Below are 20,315 nucleotides of genomic sequence, written 5' to 3'. Positions count from 1 at the left end.
TGCATTTCGAGTAGCCCCAACGTTCTTAGTAAATCCGGTCTGGTTCATAGTTGTTAGGACGATTTCGCGAATGCGGCAATAGACTGGAAATCTGTTTACGAAACTGAACTTCGGATCGGATTGGAAACACAAAAATAACTGAGGAAATAGATTACGTGCTGTGCGGTTTAATCCTGCTGCTCAGAATTGAGATACTCTCGTCAAAAAGGTTGAAAAATGGTCTCGAATAAAGAGTGTTTCAAGAAAACAAAAAGGTCTAGAACACGAGAATGAGGCATCAGACAACAGATAGTAGCTCCTCAGTAACGGTAGCGAGGGTCCCCAGAATGACTGCTTGCCCCAACTTGAGCGATAATTCCAACTGGACATTTTGGGCTTAAGCGAAGTAAAATGGCGCGACACTGGAGAGTACTCCTCTCCTCTCTCCTCTCCTCTTACCACACTGGAAAGCCAAATCGTAGCAGACACAAATCCGGTGCCGGGTTGCGTCTGACGGCTACCGCAAGGCACGCTCTCTTGACCTGGGAGCAGGTTTCTAACGGACTTCTAACTGTAAGATTCCGGTCTAGGTTAAAGAGCATCACAATTGTACAATGCTACGCACCAACGGGGACTTTCGGTATGGTAGAAAACGATGCTTTCCACGAGCTATCTAGCTGATGGAACGAGAGACATACTGAGTAACCCGCCTGCGAATATCGATGAGCATTGAGCCGCCATTAAAAGTGCTCTTTTCTCGGGTGCGACCTGCGTAGGTCGTCGGTCAAAAGATCTGGCTGAGTGCAAAATGGTGGAAGTGGATCGGTGAACGAAAGGATTTGAAGACTCTACTGACCGCTGCGAGTGATGGCGGGCGTGATTCGCTCGAACTTCAATATCGAGCGAAATTCCGAGAAGTTCAGCGTAGTGCACGCCGTGACAAGAGAGAATTTGCTATTGCGCTGGTTTGGGAAACAGGAGATATCGCAGATGGCAATGAGTTCAGGAATGTATGCCGCATCGCCAATGAGCTTGCATGTAGTCGCAAATTTTTCGATGGTCTTGTGAAGGACTTAAACGGTAAACTTCTCATGAACAACTGAAGAGGTGGAAGGAACACTTCACCACGGTTCTTAACCGTATCACATGCGCTGGGCTTGACAATCTCCCCGCAAAATTATTCATCGCTGCACCTGCAGTTGCTGCAGATCTGCTTTCTGAGCAGGTGGAAGAAGGGTGTGATCTCCAAGATCCCAAAGAAGGAAACTTGCTTTGAGTGTAATATTTGGAGGGGTGGAGGTGCGTGCTCCCCGCCGTTCCAAAGATAATAGCCAAAATAATTCTGGAGCACATCAAAGAACATCTTGAAAGCTTAATCAACAGGGAACAAGCTGGTTGCAGATTCTCCTGCATTGATCGGAACAACGCCCTACGGTTCATTTTGGAACAGTGTACAGAGTTTAGATCTTCGCTGCACTGGCTCTTCATCGATTTCGAGAAAGCTTTCTATAGCGTCTTTATGCCACCCCTTTGGGAAGCAGGCCACAACTTGAATAGTTTCAGAGAAGAAAACACTTTCGATTATGGTCGTTCAAGGCTGTTCAAGATATTTGACGTGTCGTTAGTGAAGCCTACTGCTAAACAGCAGGCGGATCACGAAAGTGGACAATGTTGAGCTAAGGGGTCGAAGCTCTTTATCCCTACAGGCGTAATACACAAGCTAAGGCAAGTAAGGGTCCAGATAGCTGAGTGATGAGATCACAAGGCTGTTGTATGGAAGGTCGTGATTTAAATATCACTGGTGACAGTGGAATTCGTATCGTGATTTGACGCCGAAAAGTTTTCTACGAGTAATCGGAAATCACTGTTGGTGTGTTACACTGTGCTTCGATGATGTTTCCTATTTTAGACCATTATGGTAGGTATCTCATCATCATCATCATCAACGGCGCAACAACCGGTATCCGGTCTAGGCCTGCCTTAATAAGGAACTCCAGACATCCCGGTTTTGCGCCGAGGTCCACCAATTCGATATCCCTAAAAGCTGTCTGGCGTTCTGGCCTACGCCATCGCCCCATGTTAGGCAGAGTCGGTCTATCTCGCAATGCAAATATCAGATAACAATTCCTAGGACACTAGAAAGTGCTTGGCAAATGTAGTGAACGCTAATCCAACACGTCATTTACGCTTACTTCCAGGAGACTTGTCCGAGTACCATGATACAGTGTCACCACCCTATTTACCTCGCTTAACCACATAAAATCTAACATAGGAGTACTGTGCCTCCCTCTGACCTTATACGTACGCATACCTCAGACGAAATTCTTAACAAATGTCGTGTTAGTCCTTAGTCCTTGATGATTGACTCTCTTCAAGACTTTCCGAAAAGCCAACACTCCTTCCTAAGTACTCTGCGCTACGTATCTATTTGACATTCGTCTGCTTCTTGTCTCTAGGTAGCAATAAAGTCGCAGTAATTTTTTTACGAAGATGAAATCCACGCACGGTCATTGCCAGCCAACAGAGCCTATTTCTGGTTATAAAACCTGTTCCGTTCAAAGCCTTTCCACACAGGGTCGATGCTCTTACTGTACAAGACAATGATCTTTCCAGTTCGATGAATTTTTTGCCCTTTACAAGAGGATGGACGATACCGTAACATAATAAATGGCGAAATCTATAAGCGATACCTGGTTCTGGATAAAGTCCGATTCAATAGATTGCGATAGGCGGATCACTTAATCGGTATGGATGAGGAGCTCCAGCTCCAGCTCAGAAAGTCTATAAGGACAATATCTATGCTAGAAAAAGAAGACCTGGCAGATCCTACTTCAGATAGGGCAATGGCATAGGCCCGGACGCGGGGATATTGAATTAGTGAACGTCAGCCTGGATGTCTGGGACAGGCCTAAACCAGATAATAATTGTTGCGCCAACAACGCTGAATTTTTTTAAGGTTTGACCTATGCACTAGCCACCTTCGCCTTCAAATCGCCACATCTGACGATATCTGAACGACGACCGGTCGTAGTTTTTGTTCGAGGTAACGGTCACATGGCATTCATTGCTTCCTTTCAACAAAAAAGGTACTGGTGCGAAGCAGCCTCAGATGGGCAACTGAATTTTTAAATTTTAGACAAAATTACAAAAGGGGAGTTAATTGTATTAATATATCTCATGTATCAAATGGAGTGAAATATAGTCACCGAAGGCATTGCCCAGCCCTCCAGATTTGCCTAACAAAAGTAAGTGCGGAAAATATTACCTATTTGTCCAACGGTGAGATGGCTAAGTTGGTTGAGAGTCAGCCCCTTTATCTCTCTACCCCAGATTTGAATCGTTGATGGATGGAGCTGACTGGAGAATTAGCATCGACGGTGGTAAAACTACGAAAATTGCAGTGGGCCGATCACGTAGAACGGATGGACAACAAGCGAATACGTAACAGGCTCTTCAAAGGCACACCCGAAGGACGGTCCCCAGTGGAAAAGTCACGCAAACGGTGGGAGGACTCCGTGGACGATAACAACGCTGAAATTTTCCAATTGAAAGACGCGATCGAAGGATCGAGATGGCTGGAGGAAGTTTATCCCGGGGGACAAGAGCCGATTTGGCCTATCGCGCCATTGAAAACGAAGAAGAAGGAGAATTCCTGGTCTATGCACTTTCAACTCGACTATAAAAATTGGCCCCCTAGTGGGAGTTTCATGACGGTTGTGATTATGTCACGGGTGCCGTGCTCCAATGTTCGGTAGAGATTTAGGTAGATCTTGCATTCGCAAGTGTGTATTCAGTATAGGCTAGCACCGTTGTGTTTGTTCCATCAGGGCTCTGATTGTAGTCACAAAATCAATTCGTATTTTAAGAAGACCGTGGGATTAATTCAGTTCGACAAGTACTCACGTTAGACCTCCGAGACTTAACTGTCAGTGCAACTGAAGTCGAAAAAGCTATAAAACGAATGAACTCAGTGAGTTCTTCAATTGGGTTATTGAGGAAGGTAGAACACCATCTGATTGAGCGGGAGGCGGGTGCGGGTACTCATCGAGAAACACCTTGAGAAGCATCACCCTCTCTACATTGGATTTTTGGATTTAGAGAAGACATTTGACCGTGTTGCACAGAAACTCATCTGGTATGTTCTATGGCAAGATTTAGGGTCAGAGAGGTTAGATTGCTTTACAGTGATCAGTAAAGTAAAGTTCAAAGTGTAGCAAGTATATCAAAACCGTTTTGTGTCTAGGTCGGCGTTTATCAAAAAAGCACACTTACCACTGCTTTTTCTTCTTTTTGTGGACACTGCAACACAGGACATCCAATGTCCGACGTCCTACACACTGAGCTATGCAGATTATGTTTTCCTATCGTCTCATAATAAAGCAACTTGTCCATATTTGTGAAATGATGAACTAAGACTACGACTAAGAATCTGAATAAAACAAAATCTTTGACGATTGACAATGAAGCAGGTACTATCACTATCAATGGCGACGAGTTAAGGAAAACTGCGCAAGTTAAGTATCTGAGATAAATGCTATCAACTAATGGTGAACTGAGTTATGAAATTGCTTCACCTACCAGCGCAACTTGGATGAAGTGACGCTCCAGAATTGGTGTTCTTGGTGATTGACGCAACAACTAACATAGAACCATAGAGGGCGATAGTCCAGGCAACGTCGCCATAAACTTTGGATTAGGTAACGGAGACGAAAATGTTGCTTTGGGCCAGTAGCGCAATACGTCATGATCATATCGAAAATGAGGACATCCGCCATCGTTTGGGAATTGCACCGATCCTGAGCAAATTACGAGAGAGACATTTTTTATGGTATGGTTATAAATTTCACACTGACGAGAACTTGCTTGCCAAGATCATCGAAGTTGATAGGAAACGACCTATGGTCGCCTTTTGGCCGGCCGAAACAACGATAGCTTGATACTCTAGATGATCAAAGCGAGTCGATAAAGATTGAAGATAAGGAGGTGGTGAATGCTCTACTCCTATAGGCAATATTACATAACTCAGGAAACTTGATACATGTTTTACCACCAGAATGACGCTCTGATAATAACTGTTACGGAGAAGTCCGGAGTGTCCTTCCTGCGTAGAGCATTCACACTGTTGAAAACTTTCTGGAAATCGACGAAGAATTGATGGAACAAACTCCGCACACTGCTCCACAATGACCAGAAGAGCGTTAATATGGTCTGTGCAGTCCTGGGCGGAATTATTCTTAATCCACAAAGATAACACAATTGTTCGGCAAATTGCGGCACGCATTCATCTGGAAGATCTGGAAGATTGTAAAAAAGCTACGAACCGCTCACGCTGCCCTTTTTGATGATTTTCCAAAACAGTTTTTCGGTCTAAGTGTGTTCTGTTCTGCTTACGATAATGCATCTGAGACATTTTTCCGTAATGTTGTATTCGGAATTGTTTTGCTGTCACATTGTTCACCAATTCAGAGTTTTCAATTTGAAATGTTTCTTTAATTTCATCTAAATCCATGCCAGATATTTATGTATCTCTTATCCTAGAAAGCTTACACGAAACATACTATAAAACACAAATATCCAATACACATTATGTCCCAAGTTTTCGATGCTCCAATTGGACAACAGGAGTCATGTCCCACAGAGAAGACACAAGAAGGAACAAGAGTAGGAACAAGAGTAACTGGGTTGTACCCTGAAATATCAAAAATCATCTCAGTGTTTAATCCTAGATGGTACTGTGTACTATGGTCATGGTCTAACGGTTTATTCATTTCAACTGCAAGATGGCGCTGGAGAAAACGGTGCTTGCCCACAATTAGAAACGAGAATAGTAAAATTTATATGAAACACTAGATGACACTATCAGGAATCTAAAATACAATTCAGCATTTCCGGATAAATCAGTTCGAAAATCCAGAAACCATGAACGTTTCTTTTGAAACGTAACGTATTTTCTACCTGCTTTAACGAAAAGTATATTTAGGAAACTTGTCAGGTTTTCATAGATTTTTTAATTTCAATTTTTCGCAGATACATTTCACCACTCGTTACCCTTTATTCAAAATTCGTCTAACTTTCTCTCCTTTGCTTACACGCTTGCTTGGATTAAAACAGTTTTCGGAAAAGGACATTTCAGAGGGTAAACTCATTTTTCAAATCTTTTGAATTTTCAAGCGAATACAATTACTTTTGCTTTATTTCACAGTCGCCGTCTACCTATGACTCCAAGCATGTACAACTCTTACTTGAACACCTTCGACCGGGATGAGAAGGATACATCAAAGAAGGCGTCCGGCAACTTTGACGAAATCGACCGATCAGGATTCATGAACTTTGCAAAGAGGAATTTCGATGAAATTGATCGCGTTGGATTCAGCAATCTGTAAAAATTGTGGAATGTAATGCCTAAGAATCAATTAACCTGATGATATTGTAAAATGAATGTCCGCTGATGGTATTAAATGTAAGAAGAGCACAAAATGTATACTTGGTCTGTTGCAAATACAATTTATTTACTTTGAAAATAACAAAGCAAAGTTGAGTTTTACTTTCAGGATATGTAGAAGGTAATTTATTGGGTCCAGGATGTTAAAAAGTTGCAAACTGTTCTTCGGGCGAACGCAGGAAATACTGTATCGACTGCATATGGTACATATAGATCTAACAGAGCATATGGTGTGTTCGGAACGTAATATGAAAGGTGATTTCAGGGCTATCCTTTATAAAGCGCTTCCAGTAATTCAAAACTCGTAACATATTTTTGTTGGTGAGCTTTAGTCTGGTTCATCCACTTACTTCTCACATTTTTCCATCGTCTTTGATGCGCCAACAGGAGCACATCTTTCGTAACGAGCGGCGATTTCAAGTCCTGTCCAAACAAAAATAGAAAATAATAAAACGAACGAAAAGAGTCACACATACTCATCCTACATAATCGAGATCAATATCGTTTTTGTCTGCATTTCGCTGTTCATCTGTAGGCGACGGCACTCGCGGAACATGAAATTTTTTCACAGCCGGCATGCTTGTAACTTCGTCGATTGTGCCGTTCTTGAATTCCTTCACTAAATCTTCACCCTCCTCACGTTTCTCTGGAGAAGGGCTGCGTTGATTTCTCAAACTTGAATACAGGATATAAATGTTACAACTTTTTGAGGAAGTCACCAAATACTTACTTTCTAATCGAACTCGAACGGGGCTGATCGGCTATCCAAGCTCTGCAAATTGGGTACAACGGAGTGTTTTCATTGTACTTGGCCAAATCCAGACTTCTGTCGAAGAGCTTCATAATGTAACTTTCATGTACTGGTCCCGCTGACGAAACTTCTTCAGGTTCTTTACGAGATCGTTTAGGAGGACGTCCTCGAGTAGGAACCGGATATTTCTTCTCTGACTCGTCTGATTGTTCATCATCACTTGGAGCAACTAAATCCTGCAGAGCTCCTTTCAATCGACCACGGGCAATTTGAATTTCACTTCCTGCATGAAAGTAACAAAATTATGTAATTTAGCTAAAGTTAAATCTTTTATTACCTTTTTTCTTGGGCGGCATTCTTTACGTTTATTTATTTGAATTTGAAGTGATTCGCAGCGCCTAGATGAGTTCTCTTGATCACGTAGAAGGATCCCGCGAAGCCGGTTGGCAGGCTGGACCTATAGCACCAGCGATGTCGATAAGACGGATTTTGATTGAGAACTTTACGAGATAACTATGTGTGGGTTTCCGTTTATGAGCACGAGTTTACATTTTGCCCGATCGAATAAATTGTTCGGGACCGATTTGATGTTTCCAGGTTTAATGTCTGCTGTGGGGTATCAGAAGTCAGTGTTTGGGTCGTCAATTAAGGTTGCTAATTTCGTGCCATAAAAAAGTCAGTCAGACATTTCTGCTCTTTGAAAAGGGAGTGCCACGGCGGAAGTTGTTAGAATTTATTGCAGTGAAAGATGGTGCGGTTGGAGATTGAGACATTCACGATATTTTTAGATATTATTTTCATGCCGTCATTCGAGAACAGGAGATAGTCTGCGTGCGTACTAGTTAGTGTGGCTCTTTTGGTATTAATAGGAACTCCGCTGTGCACTGAGGTCCAAATTAGTTGAACTTCTTCCAGGCTGGACTCATCAACAATAGCATTAACTTCTACAGCTAAATAGAGGGTTGATACTAGGGACGCGATTCTTTTCCACGATCCCAAATTGGCGGCTAAAGTGGCAATTTTTCGGAGATGGCGTTCTCGTCGAACTGGGCCCAAAGATGGCTAACAAGAGTACATTTTGCAAAGCGGTCAAAGGGTTATTGGGGAAGAAGGCTCTTGTTTCCAGCCTAGAGCTCATGTGCTCTCTAGAAATCCGGGGTCTTAACTGCCTCACAGAAAAGGTCGAAGTGGAGGAGACGATAACGTGTGAATGTCCAGAGGTAACCAATGCCCGGGTAGGGTGGTGGAAGTCCGCAAGCAATATGCGAGGAAACTCCTTAGCGGCGGGAGAATCAAAATTGGATGGGTAGTATGCAGGGTGCGAATGCGGATAGTTCTCACCAAGTGCTACTGGTGTCTGGACTATGGACACACGCTTGCAGGGGACCCCACAGGAGGACAGCATGCCGAAGATGCGGCAAAGTGGATCATTAAACGAAGACCTGCAATGAAAGCGAAAATTGCATTCTCTGCAGGGATCGTGGCGCGTCGCACACACTGGGGGCTCGGGACGGTGTCCAATTTTCGGGCCAGAATTGGAAAGGGCTAGAGTGCGAACGGCATGATCCGCATTTTACAAATTTGCATGCACCGGAGTGCAACCGCGCACCAGTTGCTAGCACAATTCGCTGCGGAAGTAAGCAGAAGTTGCCGACCTAAGGAGGGAGTGTCATAAGCTCCGCAGTTTGGCACAACGTTTGCACGCCAACGAGAAGGCATACGCCAATATAGATCAGCAAAAAGGAGACTCCGCAGCGCTATAAAGAGAGAGCTCGAAGAAGCACTATGGAAAAAAAAGAAGGCGCCAGGTCCTGATGGCATCTCGGCGGAAGTTTACAAGCTGATGTTCCGCCAATGAGCAGAATTGCTCCTTGGGGCGTTCAACGCTTGCTTAAAGGAGGGCATTTTTCCTTGTCGCCGGAAAGTGGCCAGACTCGCGCTGATCAGCAGGATAAAGGAGACCCGGAGCTTCCGTCTGCATACCGACCACTGTGTATGCTTGACAGGGCCGGGAAAGTGCTCGAGAAGTTCATCAGGGAATAGACTCGCTGAAGCGATCCGCGCTGCCGGGGACTTATCCCCAAGGCAGTTCGGATTCAGAACAGAGAGATCAACAGTAGATGCGATTCATCGAGCCGAGGCACACAGCCGCCAAACTCGACGGATAGTGCTCCTCATAACGCTTGATGTCAGAAATGCCTTCAATTCCGTAAGATGAACAGATATGCTAGGCACATTAGAAAATTCATTTCACATTCCAAGCTATCTCTTGGGAATTTTGAGGGATTATCTGAAAGACCGCTCCCTGCTATATGAGAAGCTAGAGAGGTAAAGGAGGATGGAAATCACATCGGGAGTAGCACAGGGTTCCATCCTAGGGCCGGACCTCTGGAACGCTTCCTATGATAGTCTGCTGAGACTCGATACGCCCGAAGAGTCGCGCCTGTTCGGTTATGCAGACGAGGTGGCAGCACTTGTTGCCGGACGCACTGTTGGACAGGTGCAAAGCAGACTTGGCATGTTGATGCGACAGGTAAGCGGATGACTGCTAACGGTTTCAGCCTTGCGTTGGAATAAACCGAAGTAGTCATCTTGACCAGAAGGAGAATCCCGACTCTGCGTCCCACATCGACCGGCGATTATGAGATCGATGATTATAGAGTCAAAACCAGCGGTTAAATACCTTGGTTTAATGCTCGACTCGAAGATGAGCTTCTTCGAGCAAATCAAAGCAGCAGCGGACAGGACTGCAGCTGGAGTCGCGGCCTTGAGTCGGCTAGTGGCGAATGTTGGGGGCTCTATATCTACTAGGAGACGTCTCCTTAGGGGAGCAACACAGTCGGTTCTGCTCTATGGCGCGGAGGTATGCGCCGATGCTCTTGAAAAGGAGGTGCATCGTAAGCGCCTTGCTCAAGTGCAGAGGCGGGAGCTTTGCGTCTGCTTATCGCGCTGCGATGGTGATCGGGGGAGTGATCCCCGTTGCTCTCCTTGCCAAGGACCGTAAAGCTATCTACCGCGATAAGGGCGAGAACTTAACAGAGGTGAAAAAATCAAAAATGACTGACGGTTTCGTCCAGGGCAGAGGCAACTCATCAGACGCTGCCTCACCTCTGCCCTGGGAGCAGCGTGACCGAAAGTACCAACAGGTGGAAAGACGCTCCCTTTTATCATCGCAAAAACACGACAAGGTTGCGAGTTATATTGGACTTAAAACGCCAGTCGTTGTAGTCTAAGCTAGACTAAGGCTAAAGCTAGGTTGTTGTTTAGGATCTGCGGGATCCTAAGTCCCCATCCACATGATGATGGACCGGACTAAATGAGGAGCAACTTACTCCCACTCTGATGAGTTGCCTCTGCCCTGGACGAAACCGTCAGTCATTTTTGATTTTTTCAATTTTTAATGCTTGGGGTGCTACGGTCCAAACTAGGGATCCATGGGCTAAAAAACGTGGGAGTAAGTTGCTCCTCATTTAGTCCGGTCATGTGGATGGGAACTTAGGATCCCGCAGATCCTAAACAACAACTTAACAGAGGTGGTTGCTCGTGAAGAACGTCAACACACCCTTACCGAGTGGCAACTTTCTTGGCAAAAAGAGCCAAGGGGCAGATGGACTGCGCGGCTCATCGACAATTTAGGCCCTTGGTTGAACGGAACGCACGGTGAGATTTATTATTTCCTTACCCAACTTCTAAGTGGGCATGGGGGTTTTCACTCTTACCTGCACAGGATTGGGAAAGCGCGATCTCGTAATTGTGAGTTCTGCAGTGGAGTGGCGGACGACGCTGAACACACCTTTTTCTCTTGCAAGAGATGGGACGGCCTTCGAAAGACAACATTGTCAGAGAGATGCTGAAGAGCGCTGGCAGTTGGAACCGTATTGCACATTATGTTCGGTCTCTTCTTATTGCGAAGAAGGCTGACCTCGACCGGCGGAGGGATCGGACGGCAAGGGATTCCCTGAATTGACAACTCCCTTCCCGTTGGTGAAAGGAATTCCCTTACTTGAAGGCTCCCAAAGCTGGGAGAGCGGGAGGGCTAGTCCAAAGTAATGTGTCAAACGATTCCAAGCTAGTTCTCTAATGACAGGGAGGTGTTTAGTTGGCAGTCCGGCAGCGTACTGTTGCGGGAGTCCAACACTCTGTGCGTAAACGCATTCACCTACCCTACTCCCACAAAAGGGTCTAACACTCTGGGCTTCGGCATCTTGGATCATTGAGGTCGGGGTCTCTGCATCCGTTTTACCTTTTGGGATGTATTCAATGAAAAAATTGGGACATTGTGGGAGCCCCGGATGATACTAATGATCTAAAACAGCAGCTACCACTTAAAATCGGCACGTTTGAAGCAGAAATGACTGACTTACCCTCTTTTTGTTTATATAAAAAAGGTTCGAACTGAAATAACTTAAGTGGCGACAGGATTGATTGTTAACTGACCTCGAAACAAAACGTTTTGCCTGGCGTCGCCACAACAAACACGCACTGGAATATATTCACACTCCACTAAAACACGTAAAACGTTAGAAAAGCACCACGGCGGCTGTAGGAAAAGCTGTCATTATCATCACACAACTCGGATTTTGTTTTCATAGAGCACGTCAAACATTCTCCTTCTTTATTTTTAAATTCCCATTCAAAGCGCTAAACAACCCAAAATTATTGGAACACAGTTGGGTGCGGAAAGCATTGCCATATCACAGAAATGTGGATGGTTAGCTTATAGCCCAAATTAATGAAAACCATCAGTGACATGCCAAGTAGGATTTCAATCCATTGACTGACAACATAAACAATATTTGTGATGTTTACTTTTCTTTATATTTAAATCAACGAAAAAGAATGGCTGGTACTCAAAAATCTAATTCAATGAGTTCATTCAAGTCGAGCTCTAACTCGCAGGATGAGGTAATAGCATGGAATCTCCTCAGCACCTATTACATGTACACTTTCCATCCTTTAATTTCCAGGATGGCTCCAAGGATGTTGATTCTCGTTTCGAGTGTCCAATATGCATTTATTGGCTCCGCGATCCAGTTATAACCTCGTGCGGACATAGATTCTGCAAGTCGTGCATCGAATCTTGGCTCAGGTGAGAGTTTGGTGCGTTATATACGTCACGGCATTAGTCATTTCTATGCTTCCACCTGTTACTAGGAATCAAAGTCAGTGCTGTCCGCTCGACAACAAGCCGCTCTCAAGTGACACGGATATATTCCCTGACAACTTTACAAGGCGTGAAATTTCACAAATTCGCAACGCTTGCCCCAATGCAAGTGCTGGATGCCCGGCAATGATTTCACCCCTTGAAATGGACGAACATTTGCTCCAGTGCCAATACCAACGTAAGATGCGAAATCTGCAGTGCTCCTTCGCTCGCTTGAACTGTAATTTCGTGGCCAACACCGAAACCGAATTGAACTTGCACATGCGGAATGATATATCATCACATCTGAATGTAAGGATACTCGCTCTCAAGGAACCAGGTTTTAACAAGATTTCAATTTCAGCTCATAATGGGCGCCCTAAGTCGCACGAACTTCTTGAATGAGCTGGATCCGAAGCAATGGGACGCACCGAGCAAAGTTCCGATTCAACGGGCCAACAGCGGCAGCCAAGCAGATGAAGACCTGATAAAAGCCATGTACGAGCGTATTGTCGTCCTTGAGCAACGCTCCCGCGAGCAGGAATCAAAAATTGAGAAACTCACTAAGGAGCTGGCGACGGCATGCAAAGCGTGCGATATGGTGCAACCGCGATACAGTTATGGAGTGATCGTGTGGGAACTGCATCAATTCAGGTCGAAAATGGACCTCATGCTGGACGATCCGAATTTCCGCTTTTACAGCAACGCAACCTACACATCGCCCCACGGCTACAAGTTTTGTGCTCGAATGAACATTCCACCAAAGTCGCGCGAGTGCTTCAGTTTACACGTTCACATGATGCAATCGGAAAACGATTTCCACTTGGACTGGCCATTCCAAGGACGAATAAAAATCAGCATGGTGCACCCGAGGTGAGCAGAAACTTCCTACTTTATAGTAATGTTTTGTTCATAGCGATAAAAAAAATACAGACTGCCGAAACCCGGGATTGAACCGGGGACCTTTAGATCTTCAGTCTAACGCTCTCCCAACTGAGCTATTTCGGCGGTGGGTTCTTGTCTTCGGCGTATCTTGGGATGGGTTCGACTGCGAATCTCCTCCAAATTTTTCCGTTAGGACAGAATTCCTGAGCCTTAATACAAAATAGTAATTGTAACGCCAGGATATTTACGAAAACACACAAAATCTCGATGCAGCCTTTCTCAGGTCTTCTAAATGCCATTTTATTCTTTGCAGGGATCAGTCGCTTTCCCAGCACGACACCATCATGTCCAAGCCAGAGATTCTAGCATTCCAACGCCCCACAGAGGAGGTGAACCCGCGCGGATTCGGATTCTTGAACTACGCCAACATTGCCGACATATTCAACCGCGGATTTGTACTGAACGACAAGCTCATCATTAAAATAGAAATCAACATAGTTTAAGTCAGAGGCACCCCCAAGAAGACCCGTCCCCACTGCTTCCACGGCTCACCCAGTCAATGCCGGACAAGAGCAATAATCTCGTACTTACATTTAGAATTAGTGGGTAGTCTGCATGTTACAAAGTAAATGTGCCTAGCGGTCACGATAACGTAGTTTAGGTGTTTTGTAACGCTGCGAATTTTGTATGTTTGTAGGAAAAGAAATTTTCGAAAAAAAGGACAAAAACAATAAAGTGATACACGAGTTAAAATGCTTTATTTCCTTCATTCTGGCTTACAAACTCCATTTCCTAATGAACTACAGGTCCCAGTGGCTCGCCCCGAATAGAAGCGAATTCCAGGCGCGTATCAATGGTCTCGTCCACTTGTCCTATCACCGCAATATTGTCGCCACGGATAATGTGAAGACCTAAAACTATTTGTTCTATTCCAGAAGTCGTTGAGAACACCCGTTCATGGGACTCGTCCAAAATAACATTTATCGTCTGATCGAAGCCCTTTAACGTCCCAACGAAGTTCCGCCCGTCCGCTGTGATGATTGACACTGTGCTGTTCACATATGCTTCTAAGCCTGAAGCCATTGTTTGCACCAACTCTTTTCGAAATGTAGCGGGCTACTCGGCCTGGAAAGGAGAATGACAATTATCGAATGTCAAATTTGCACCACATCATTGTCTTCTTCTTGTTCGTTTGAAATTCGGTGTAGCTTTTCGGACTGATAAGAGGATTAGGGACCACCAAGTTAATTGTATGGAAGAACTGCATCGACTTCGGAAAAATCGTTAACAGGTAAAAACGCATATTTACGTTATTTTGGAAAGATACCTGTACAAAAAGCATGGTAATTGTTTGGTTTGAGGGGCTAAGCGGTAATTTGAAATCCAACCTTTTGACAAAGGGATTCAGTATTTACAAGAAACTTTGTTTAAAGGGGGTGGAAAGTAAAAATCTCGGTGTTTTTTACCAAAAAATTGAAAAATCCAACCAGTGATAGGTATGAAAAATAGTGAAAACCGCCATCAGTGTTGCCTTTTATATTTTCAAGTTGTCCCAATATCGGTAGATGTCGGATTTTACCGGACTCTAGCACTAAGTGCCAAGCATTTAAACTCGGACGATCCTACCTCCTTAAAAACTAAATGGGCGCTGGTGGTGGTGGTCGGTGGTAGGTCAATGGGAAAATCCGTCGAGAACTCCCCGCAACATCGACCATGTATGCAGAATGGTGTACTTCTGCATAGTTTGAACCAGACTGTGCAAAAGTCCCAGGACATCAAGGGAAGCCGTGAGGGATTTAGGTACAATACCTATAGCTGACAATATTATGGGAACTACAACCACCCGCTCGAGGCGCCAAATTTCTTTAATTTCCCGAGCTAGTGGCTCATAGTTCACCTTCTTTTCCACGTATTTCCGTTCGATGTTGTTATTATGGAAGATAGCGGCTGTCAAAGATAATTCACGTGCTTACCGTGTATTGCCCTCGGCTTCCATTCATCGATCCGCTCTTGGTCCGACTTCACCCCACTCAGAGGATTGAAAGATCGATCCTTCCAGTTAAGTGGAGTCAGCCCACAATCTGCCTTATAGACAGCCGCATGCAAGATGTAGGTCATCAATTAGCCAGGTATGCGGAACGCTGTCGAAAACCTTGGCATAATCGATATACCAACTAAAGAGGTTTCTTTCTCTAGTTGACGAAATTGATAAGATTGATTCGGCTGACTCTGACCAATGTGCGAGGTCAGATAAAAGCAGCAGGATCACTCTCAAGAGCTTCCAACATCAACAACGGCCTAAGGAGATGCCCTATCATGCGTTTTCCTAAACCTGGCCCTGGAGAAAGTGATTCGCTATGCAGATGTAAATGCAAGAGAAGTCCACCCAACTACTTGCCTACGTTGACGATATCGACATTATGGGAAGAACAACCCGAGATGTACAGTCTACCTTCATCCAAATCGAGCAGGCGGCGCGAAATCTCGGACTACACATTAATGAAGGCAAAACGAGGTACATGGTGGCAACATGGGCGCTAAAAACCAAAGAAGCAACAAAATTGCACTGGTCTCCTATCTAGGGTCGAAAATCACAATCAATAACAGCTATGACGATGGAATCCGCGCACGGTTGTTGGTTGTCAACAGAGCCGAGTCAATTATTCAATTATGTCAAAGCTCCGAGAAAATTATTTAGATATTGAAACTAAACAACAAAACTCTCAAATTTAAAGGAGAAAAGTGTACTGGTGGGAAAAAGAACAAGGAGTGGGTAACAGTTTTGATTGGACCAAGTATGACGGGAGCAAAAAAGAACTTGCTAGTTACTACAAAATATAAGAACCCTCTGTGCTTCAAAAACAGTAGGTCCCTTCGTTGAGGGGTCTAGTTCTTAAGGTCACATATTCAAAAATTGTCGAAAATGAGTTAAGCATGGTACTGGATAGACCACTTCAAGTAACATCGAATGACATAAAAACTTCTTTCCGCACTGCTCTCCTTCAGGCTGAAACTGGCTTAGATGCTTGCACCATTAAGCTTCCAAATGCGATCATAATGTGAAAGATTTTTGTAAAAAACAAGAGCCTCGGTCTCAAAACTCATTATCTAACGCATATTGGTGTACCAAACCCCCCTGGTGGATTCTTGGCAATCAGTTTTTCTGAAAAAAAGCCGGTTTTGGAACATGTGACTTTTCAAACTAGACCTCCCATTTCTTTTAACCAAGAATATTTCAATATTTGACTGTATATATGGTAATGTCACACTTGGCCAAATACCCGAAGATTTGAGCCAGCAATGTTACCCGTCTTGACAAAGTTTGGTAATGGTTGAATTTTCAGCCTCATCCCCGGGAGCTTAGAGAAGTTATGAAACCGAAAGGGCGCTCCTCTTCGACTCCGATACAAACCTGTCGGAGTCGTCTGTCTTAAAAAGTTATGGCAATTCAAAATGGCTTTTTTTTCTATCATGATTGTGAAATTTAAATTTTCAACTCCGTCCACGGAGGGAGAGGAGATGCGAATGGTATGGAGAAGGAAGAGACCTTTCTAGATATGATTTGCCAATCACCCACCACCAACATCCAGGGAAAAGTCCACATTCTCCAGCCCCGTTCAAGACCTGCGACGGTCATCCTCTATTAAAAACCAATGGCGATCCAAAAAGGGACTCGCCGCGATTCGCAACGGAGTTTGGAGAATTTAATATTCATAGCGTTTACACGAAATATATGTAAGTCCATTATCCATTGATGTGTCTATTGATGTGTTTGAAAACCTTGCCAATAGGATGCCTCGCTGTCTTACAGCTAAAAAAGTTGCCAAGGGCATGCATACAAAACTTTAAAATTGCAATTAAATTTCGTAGTTGGTTGGTTTTTATTGGATTCCTTTTTTTTTCAAGAATTTGTCTGAAACAAAAGAAAATGTTCGTTGTCGATCAATCAAAACCCAAGTGACTGAATGGCAGGCCCTATTAGATCTTCGAACAAAGTGTTGTTAGAGCTCAGCTTCACATTCAAATCATGCATCACGATCACAATGCTACCTTTAGGAAATTTACCGTGCACTGTGCGCAGGCTTTCTCCTCTGTAAGAGAGTCTCCGTTGGTGCGAAGTAGTATACTTTTGTAACGTTCCTTATCTTGAACCAGAATTTTCCGGTCAGAATCCTGTCTAAAATCAGTTCTCATTCAAGAAGGCTCGTCTTGCACAAGCCATTAACTTCAATCCAAGACGGCATTCGCGTCTATTACTGCAAAGCAGGCAATTACAAGTTGCAGTGAAGTTGCACGTACGTAGGCAAGTTGTAGATGGTCGCTCAAGTTGCAACACTAGTAACAATATAAACAAAAATTGATATTTGTGGGGTGGGCAAGGTTGGGTAGCACTTTCTACAGTGTAGCTTCAGTATATTAAAGCAATAAAAACAACCGATCTTCACTCGTCAAGATCTTAGAATGCGATGAAACTGCCATTTAAGTTGCATGGTGTGCGCCAAATGAATTACAACTTGGTTGGCAACTAGGTTGCTTATTTTGTCCAAGAAGTGTAGCAAAACAAGTGTATGCGGAGTCCAGACTCAATGAATGGTGATCATGATCGAAATCGGCTAATATCCAGAATTCGACTTTGGAAAAAAAACATTTTTGAATGCCATTGGAATGACTTCTGATGTTCGGAGATAAATGCAATAACTAGCCTGGAAAGTGGCGCAAACTGACCGTACACGTTTTTTATCACTTAAGTGCAGTTCAACCTCGTCGACATACGCTTGTTTACTTCTTTGAACACGCTTTTACTCGAGTTGTTGAACACACAACTATTGTCTAGGAAATGACCAAAATCGAGCCTTGGCCTCCCGGATGCACCGCCTCCAATTATCTCGATCCAAAGACCGCGTTCTTCAATTAGAAAATCTTAGGATTGATCTGCAATCTGCGTTCACTGAGTCCTCTCATCGTTTGCCCTTTTGATAGGCTACCATCGCCTCTGCTTTTCCGCACTCAGTTCGGAATCCCTCGGAATCTGATTCGCCAGGCTCTCATTCCTTTAGGGCTCCGAAAATCTTTGAGACGACTTTTCTCTGGAAGAAATCGATCTTCTTTTCCGACATTTGCGTTAAAGTCCACGTCTCGCATCGATACAGCAGCGCGGAACGAATTAATTGCGTCTGTGCACTTGTCTCGATCTCATTATGGAAAGGACCACATAAAATGCTTTATGACCAATAGTAATCCGCCTCTGGATTTCGTGTTTTTGGTTTCCGACTTTCGAGAGTAGGGCTCCTATGTAGACGTCTTTCGCGTTTGGACCAGCTATTTCGTTTTGGATTCATTGACCCTGAGCCTCACTTCACTCAATGCCGGCTCGAATTGCTCGAAAAAAAACCAAATAGCAAAATTTTGGAATGAATCTTAAGAAAACATGATCCACGATAACCGAGATTGTTAATATTTAGTGGAGAGACCATTATTTTTTATAAATGATGTGATAAACTCTTTTAATTTTAGATATCTCATTAAAGAAATCGAGCTCCTATAAAATAATAATAATTAACGGTGGTGCGATAATCTGGGCCTTGAAGTGTGTTAGAGCACTTCATTCAAGACCATAACGATACCCTACAGGACGTAACTACCCTGTAGAAGATGTTCTAAATTTCGCCGTGATTATTACTCTGCTTTGACTCAGGTACTCTTTCACTGCTAAATCGACTGATATCCAACATCGAGTGGCAATACGAATCCTTCTGCTATTAGCGAGATTTGAACCGCGACTTTCCGCTACGACAGCCTAGCGCTCTAACCACTAAGCCACCCGGAAACATTTCCCTCATACCTTCCCATAATTCATTGTAGTTTCTGATTTTTATCGTTCAATTCTTACTTACCATTATTCTACAAATCAAGTGATCGTTGTTTCGACCGGTCTTTTGGTCATTCCCCATCGACTTGGCTGTTCAGACTAATCTTGGCAAGGGAGCTCTAGTCGGCCCGAATTACGTCTCCATAGCATCGAAAATATGATCGTATGGTTGTGAATAAAATCCGGCTCAATAGGCTACTGCAAACTAATTTGTATGCATGACAATGATCCAGCGCAAGAGGTCTGTATGATAGAAAAGGAACATGTGGCAAACTCAGGACGCTAAGCATCGAAGAGGATGATCCTCGGCGCAAAATCGGGATGTATGTTTATTGCGCTTTTGATGATTTTCACAATCCAGACTTAATTTTGCCAACAAATTAAAAATTGGACTTGGCCGGATAATCAGATAGCGAAAATTACACGTGTTCACCAAAAACTTAATACACAACAAAACATTAATACTTTTCAGCATCATTCATGGAATATATAAGTAGAATTAGAGCCATAATTCTTGCCAAAATTGTAGGTTTTATATAACAAAAAATATAATCCAAAGTGATCTTGCCAGAGTTTTCTGCATATTGTTTTTTCTTTATTTTAATTTTCATAATTCTAAAAATTAAATATACTAAGATTATTAATTTAATAACATGATATATTACAGCATACATGAAAATGTACATTATTAATTATTATCATAAATATTTACTTGTCTAGTTAACTTTATTTTCCTCTTAAGGTTTTACTTATTTCAATTAAAACAAGGCAGGTGATTTACAGGATAGTTTAGGATCAAAGGAGCTTCTGTATTAAGGTATTAACTTAATTTTTTTTCTCTAGATATCAATCAAATATCTATTGACCTTTGTTTTTAGTGATATTCTATTCCAAAGATAATTTATCTCAATATTTTTCAAAAAAAAAAAAGAACCTTCTTGTTTGAGTATTATGAATCGTTTCTAAATGATATTCGAAATTTGTATATTCTTCAATCGCATTGCCATGGTACTTTTTGAGTGGAGATTTATTTGTATAAAGCACATTTTCTTGAATTTTCGTTCATTTAACTTGTATTAGAGTAATTTACATGCTTTTATCAATTATTTAAAATTGTGCGAAGAATGTAGCTTAGTTTTACAGTATATGAATTTCAAAAGTCCTGCAAATTTTCATATATTCCATGTCATATAATCAAATAGATTTCATTTAATTTTACTGGACTATAGATATATCTTACATATTT

General features: G+C 43.2%; 4 protein-coding genes and 1 non-coding gene across 7 annotated transcripts in view; 2 read left to right on the top strand and 3 right to left on the bottom strand.

The window, feature by feature from the left end:
- The window catches only part of LOC119654246 (orcokinin peptides type A-like), a 65,809-nt gene extending 59,303 nt beyond the window's left edge, over positions 1–6,506 (top strand). The window contains exons 4-5 of the mRNA XM_038059491.1: positions 6,091–6,115; positions 6,182–6,506. Of these exons, the coding sequence (XP_037915419.1) occupies positions 6,091–6,115; positions 6,182–6,362 (206 nt within the window). The 3' untranslated portion in view covers positions 6,363–6,506. The remainder of the gene's footprint in view (positions 1–6,090; positions 6,116–6,181) is intronic.
- On the bottom strand, positions 6,468–11,819 carry LOC119654245 (protein lin-37 homolog). 3 transcript variants are annotated; one of them, XM_038059489.1, is made up of 5 exons: positions 11,537–11,819; positions 7,510–7,781; positions 7,152–7,455; positions 6,907–7,096; positions 6,468–6,844 (listed from the first exon to the last, which is right to left on the bottom strand). In XM_038059489.1, the coding sequence occupies exons 2-5, from the start codon at positions 7,526–7,528 to the stop codon at positions 6,689–6,691; spliced, it is 669 nt and encodes a 222-aa protein (XP_037915417.1). In that variant the 5' UTR covers positions 7,529–7,781; positions 11,537–11,819; the 3' UTR covers positions 6,468–6,688. The 3 variants fall into 3 exon arrangements, with proteins under 3 accessions (XP_037915417.1, XP_037915415.1, XP_037915416.1); XM_038059487.1 differs by having other exon boundaries at positions 11,610–11,819; XM_038059488.1 differs by having other exon boundaries at positions 7,510–7,778; positions 11,610–11,819.
- Positions 11,820–11,919: 100 nt separating this feature from the next.
- On the top strand, positions 11,920–13,931 carry LOC119654244 (TNF receptor-associated factor 6). The gene is made up of 5 exons (XM_038059486.1): positions 11,920–12,077; positions 12,140–12,261; positions 12,327–12,627; positions 12,680–13,188; positions 13,514–13,931. Exons 1-5 carry the CDS (start codon positions 12,012–12,014, stop codon positions 13,701–13,703), a joined length of 1,188 nt encoding a protein of 395 aa, XP_037915414.1. The 5' UTR covers positions 11,920–12,011; the 3' UTR covers positions 13,704–13,931.
- Positions 13,251–13,323, bottom strand: Trnaf-gaa. The gene has a single exon. It is a non-coding gene; the product is annotated as a tRNA-Phe (tRNA).
- Positions 13,932–13,936: 5 nt separating the features above from the next.
- Positions 13,937–14,371, bottom strand: LOC119654248 (U6 snRNA-associated Sm-like protein LSm8). Its single transcript, XM_038059492.1, has one exon. The coding sequence runs from the start codon at positions 14,281–14,283 to the stop codon at positions 13,993–13,995; it is 291 nt and encodes a 96-aa protein (XP_037915420.1). The 5' UTR covers positions 14,284–14,371; the 3' UTR covers positions 13,937–13,992.
- Positions 14,372–20,315: the final 5,944 nt, after the last annotated feature.

Source organism: Hermetia illucens, chromosome 4, assembly GCF_905115235.1.
Source record: "Hermetia illucens chromosome 4, iHerIll2.2.curated.20191125, whole genome shotgun sequence".
NCBI classification, from domain to species: Eukaryota; Metazoa; Arthropoda; class Insecta; order Diptera; family Stratiomyidae; genus Hermetia; species Hermetia illucens.
Note: the sequence above shows the minus strand (reverse complement) of the source record. Positions and strands in the feature narration are given on the sequence as shown.

Excerpts from the sequence above, each read along its gene's own strand:
- LOC119654245 (XM_038059489.1), bottom strand. Across the intron at positions 7,097-7,151 it reads CGTTCGAGTTCGATTAGAAA|TTTGAGAAATCAACGCAGCC; the intron begins GTAAGTATTTGG and ends CCTGTATTCAAG. Across the intron at positions 6,845-6,906 it reads ACGATATTGATCTCGATTAT|GACTTGAAATCGCCGCTCGT; the intron begins GTAGGATGAGTA and ends TTGTTTGGACAG.
- LOC119654244 (XM_038059486.1), top strand. The coding sequence starts at position 12,012 with ATGGCTGGTACTCAAAAATCTAATTCAATGAGTTCATTCAAGTCGAGC. Across the intron at positions 12,262-12,326 it reads TGCATCGAATCTTGGCTCAG|GAATCAAAGTCAGTGCTGTC; the intron begins GTGAGAGTTTGG and ends ACCTGTTACTAG. Across the intron at positions 13,189-13,513 it reads ATCAGCATGGTGCACCCGAG|GGATCAGTCGCTTTCCCAGC; the intron begins GTGAGCAGAAAC and ends TATTCTTTGCAG.
- LOC119654248 (XM_038059492.1), bottom strand. The coding sequence starts at position 14,283 with ATGGCTTCAGGCTTAGAAGCATATGTGAACAGCACAGTGTCAATCATC.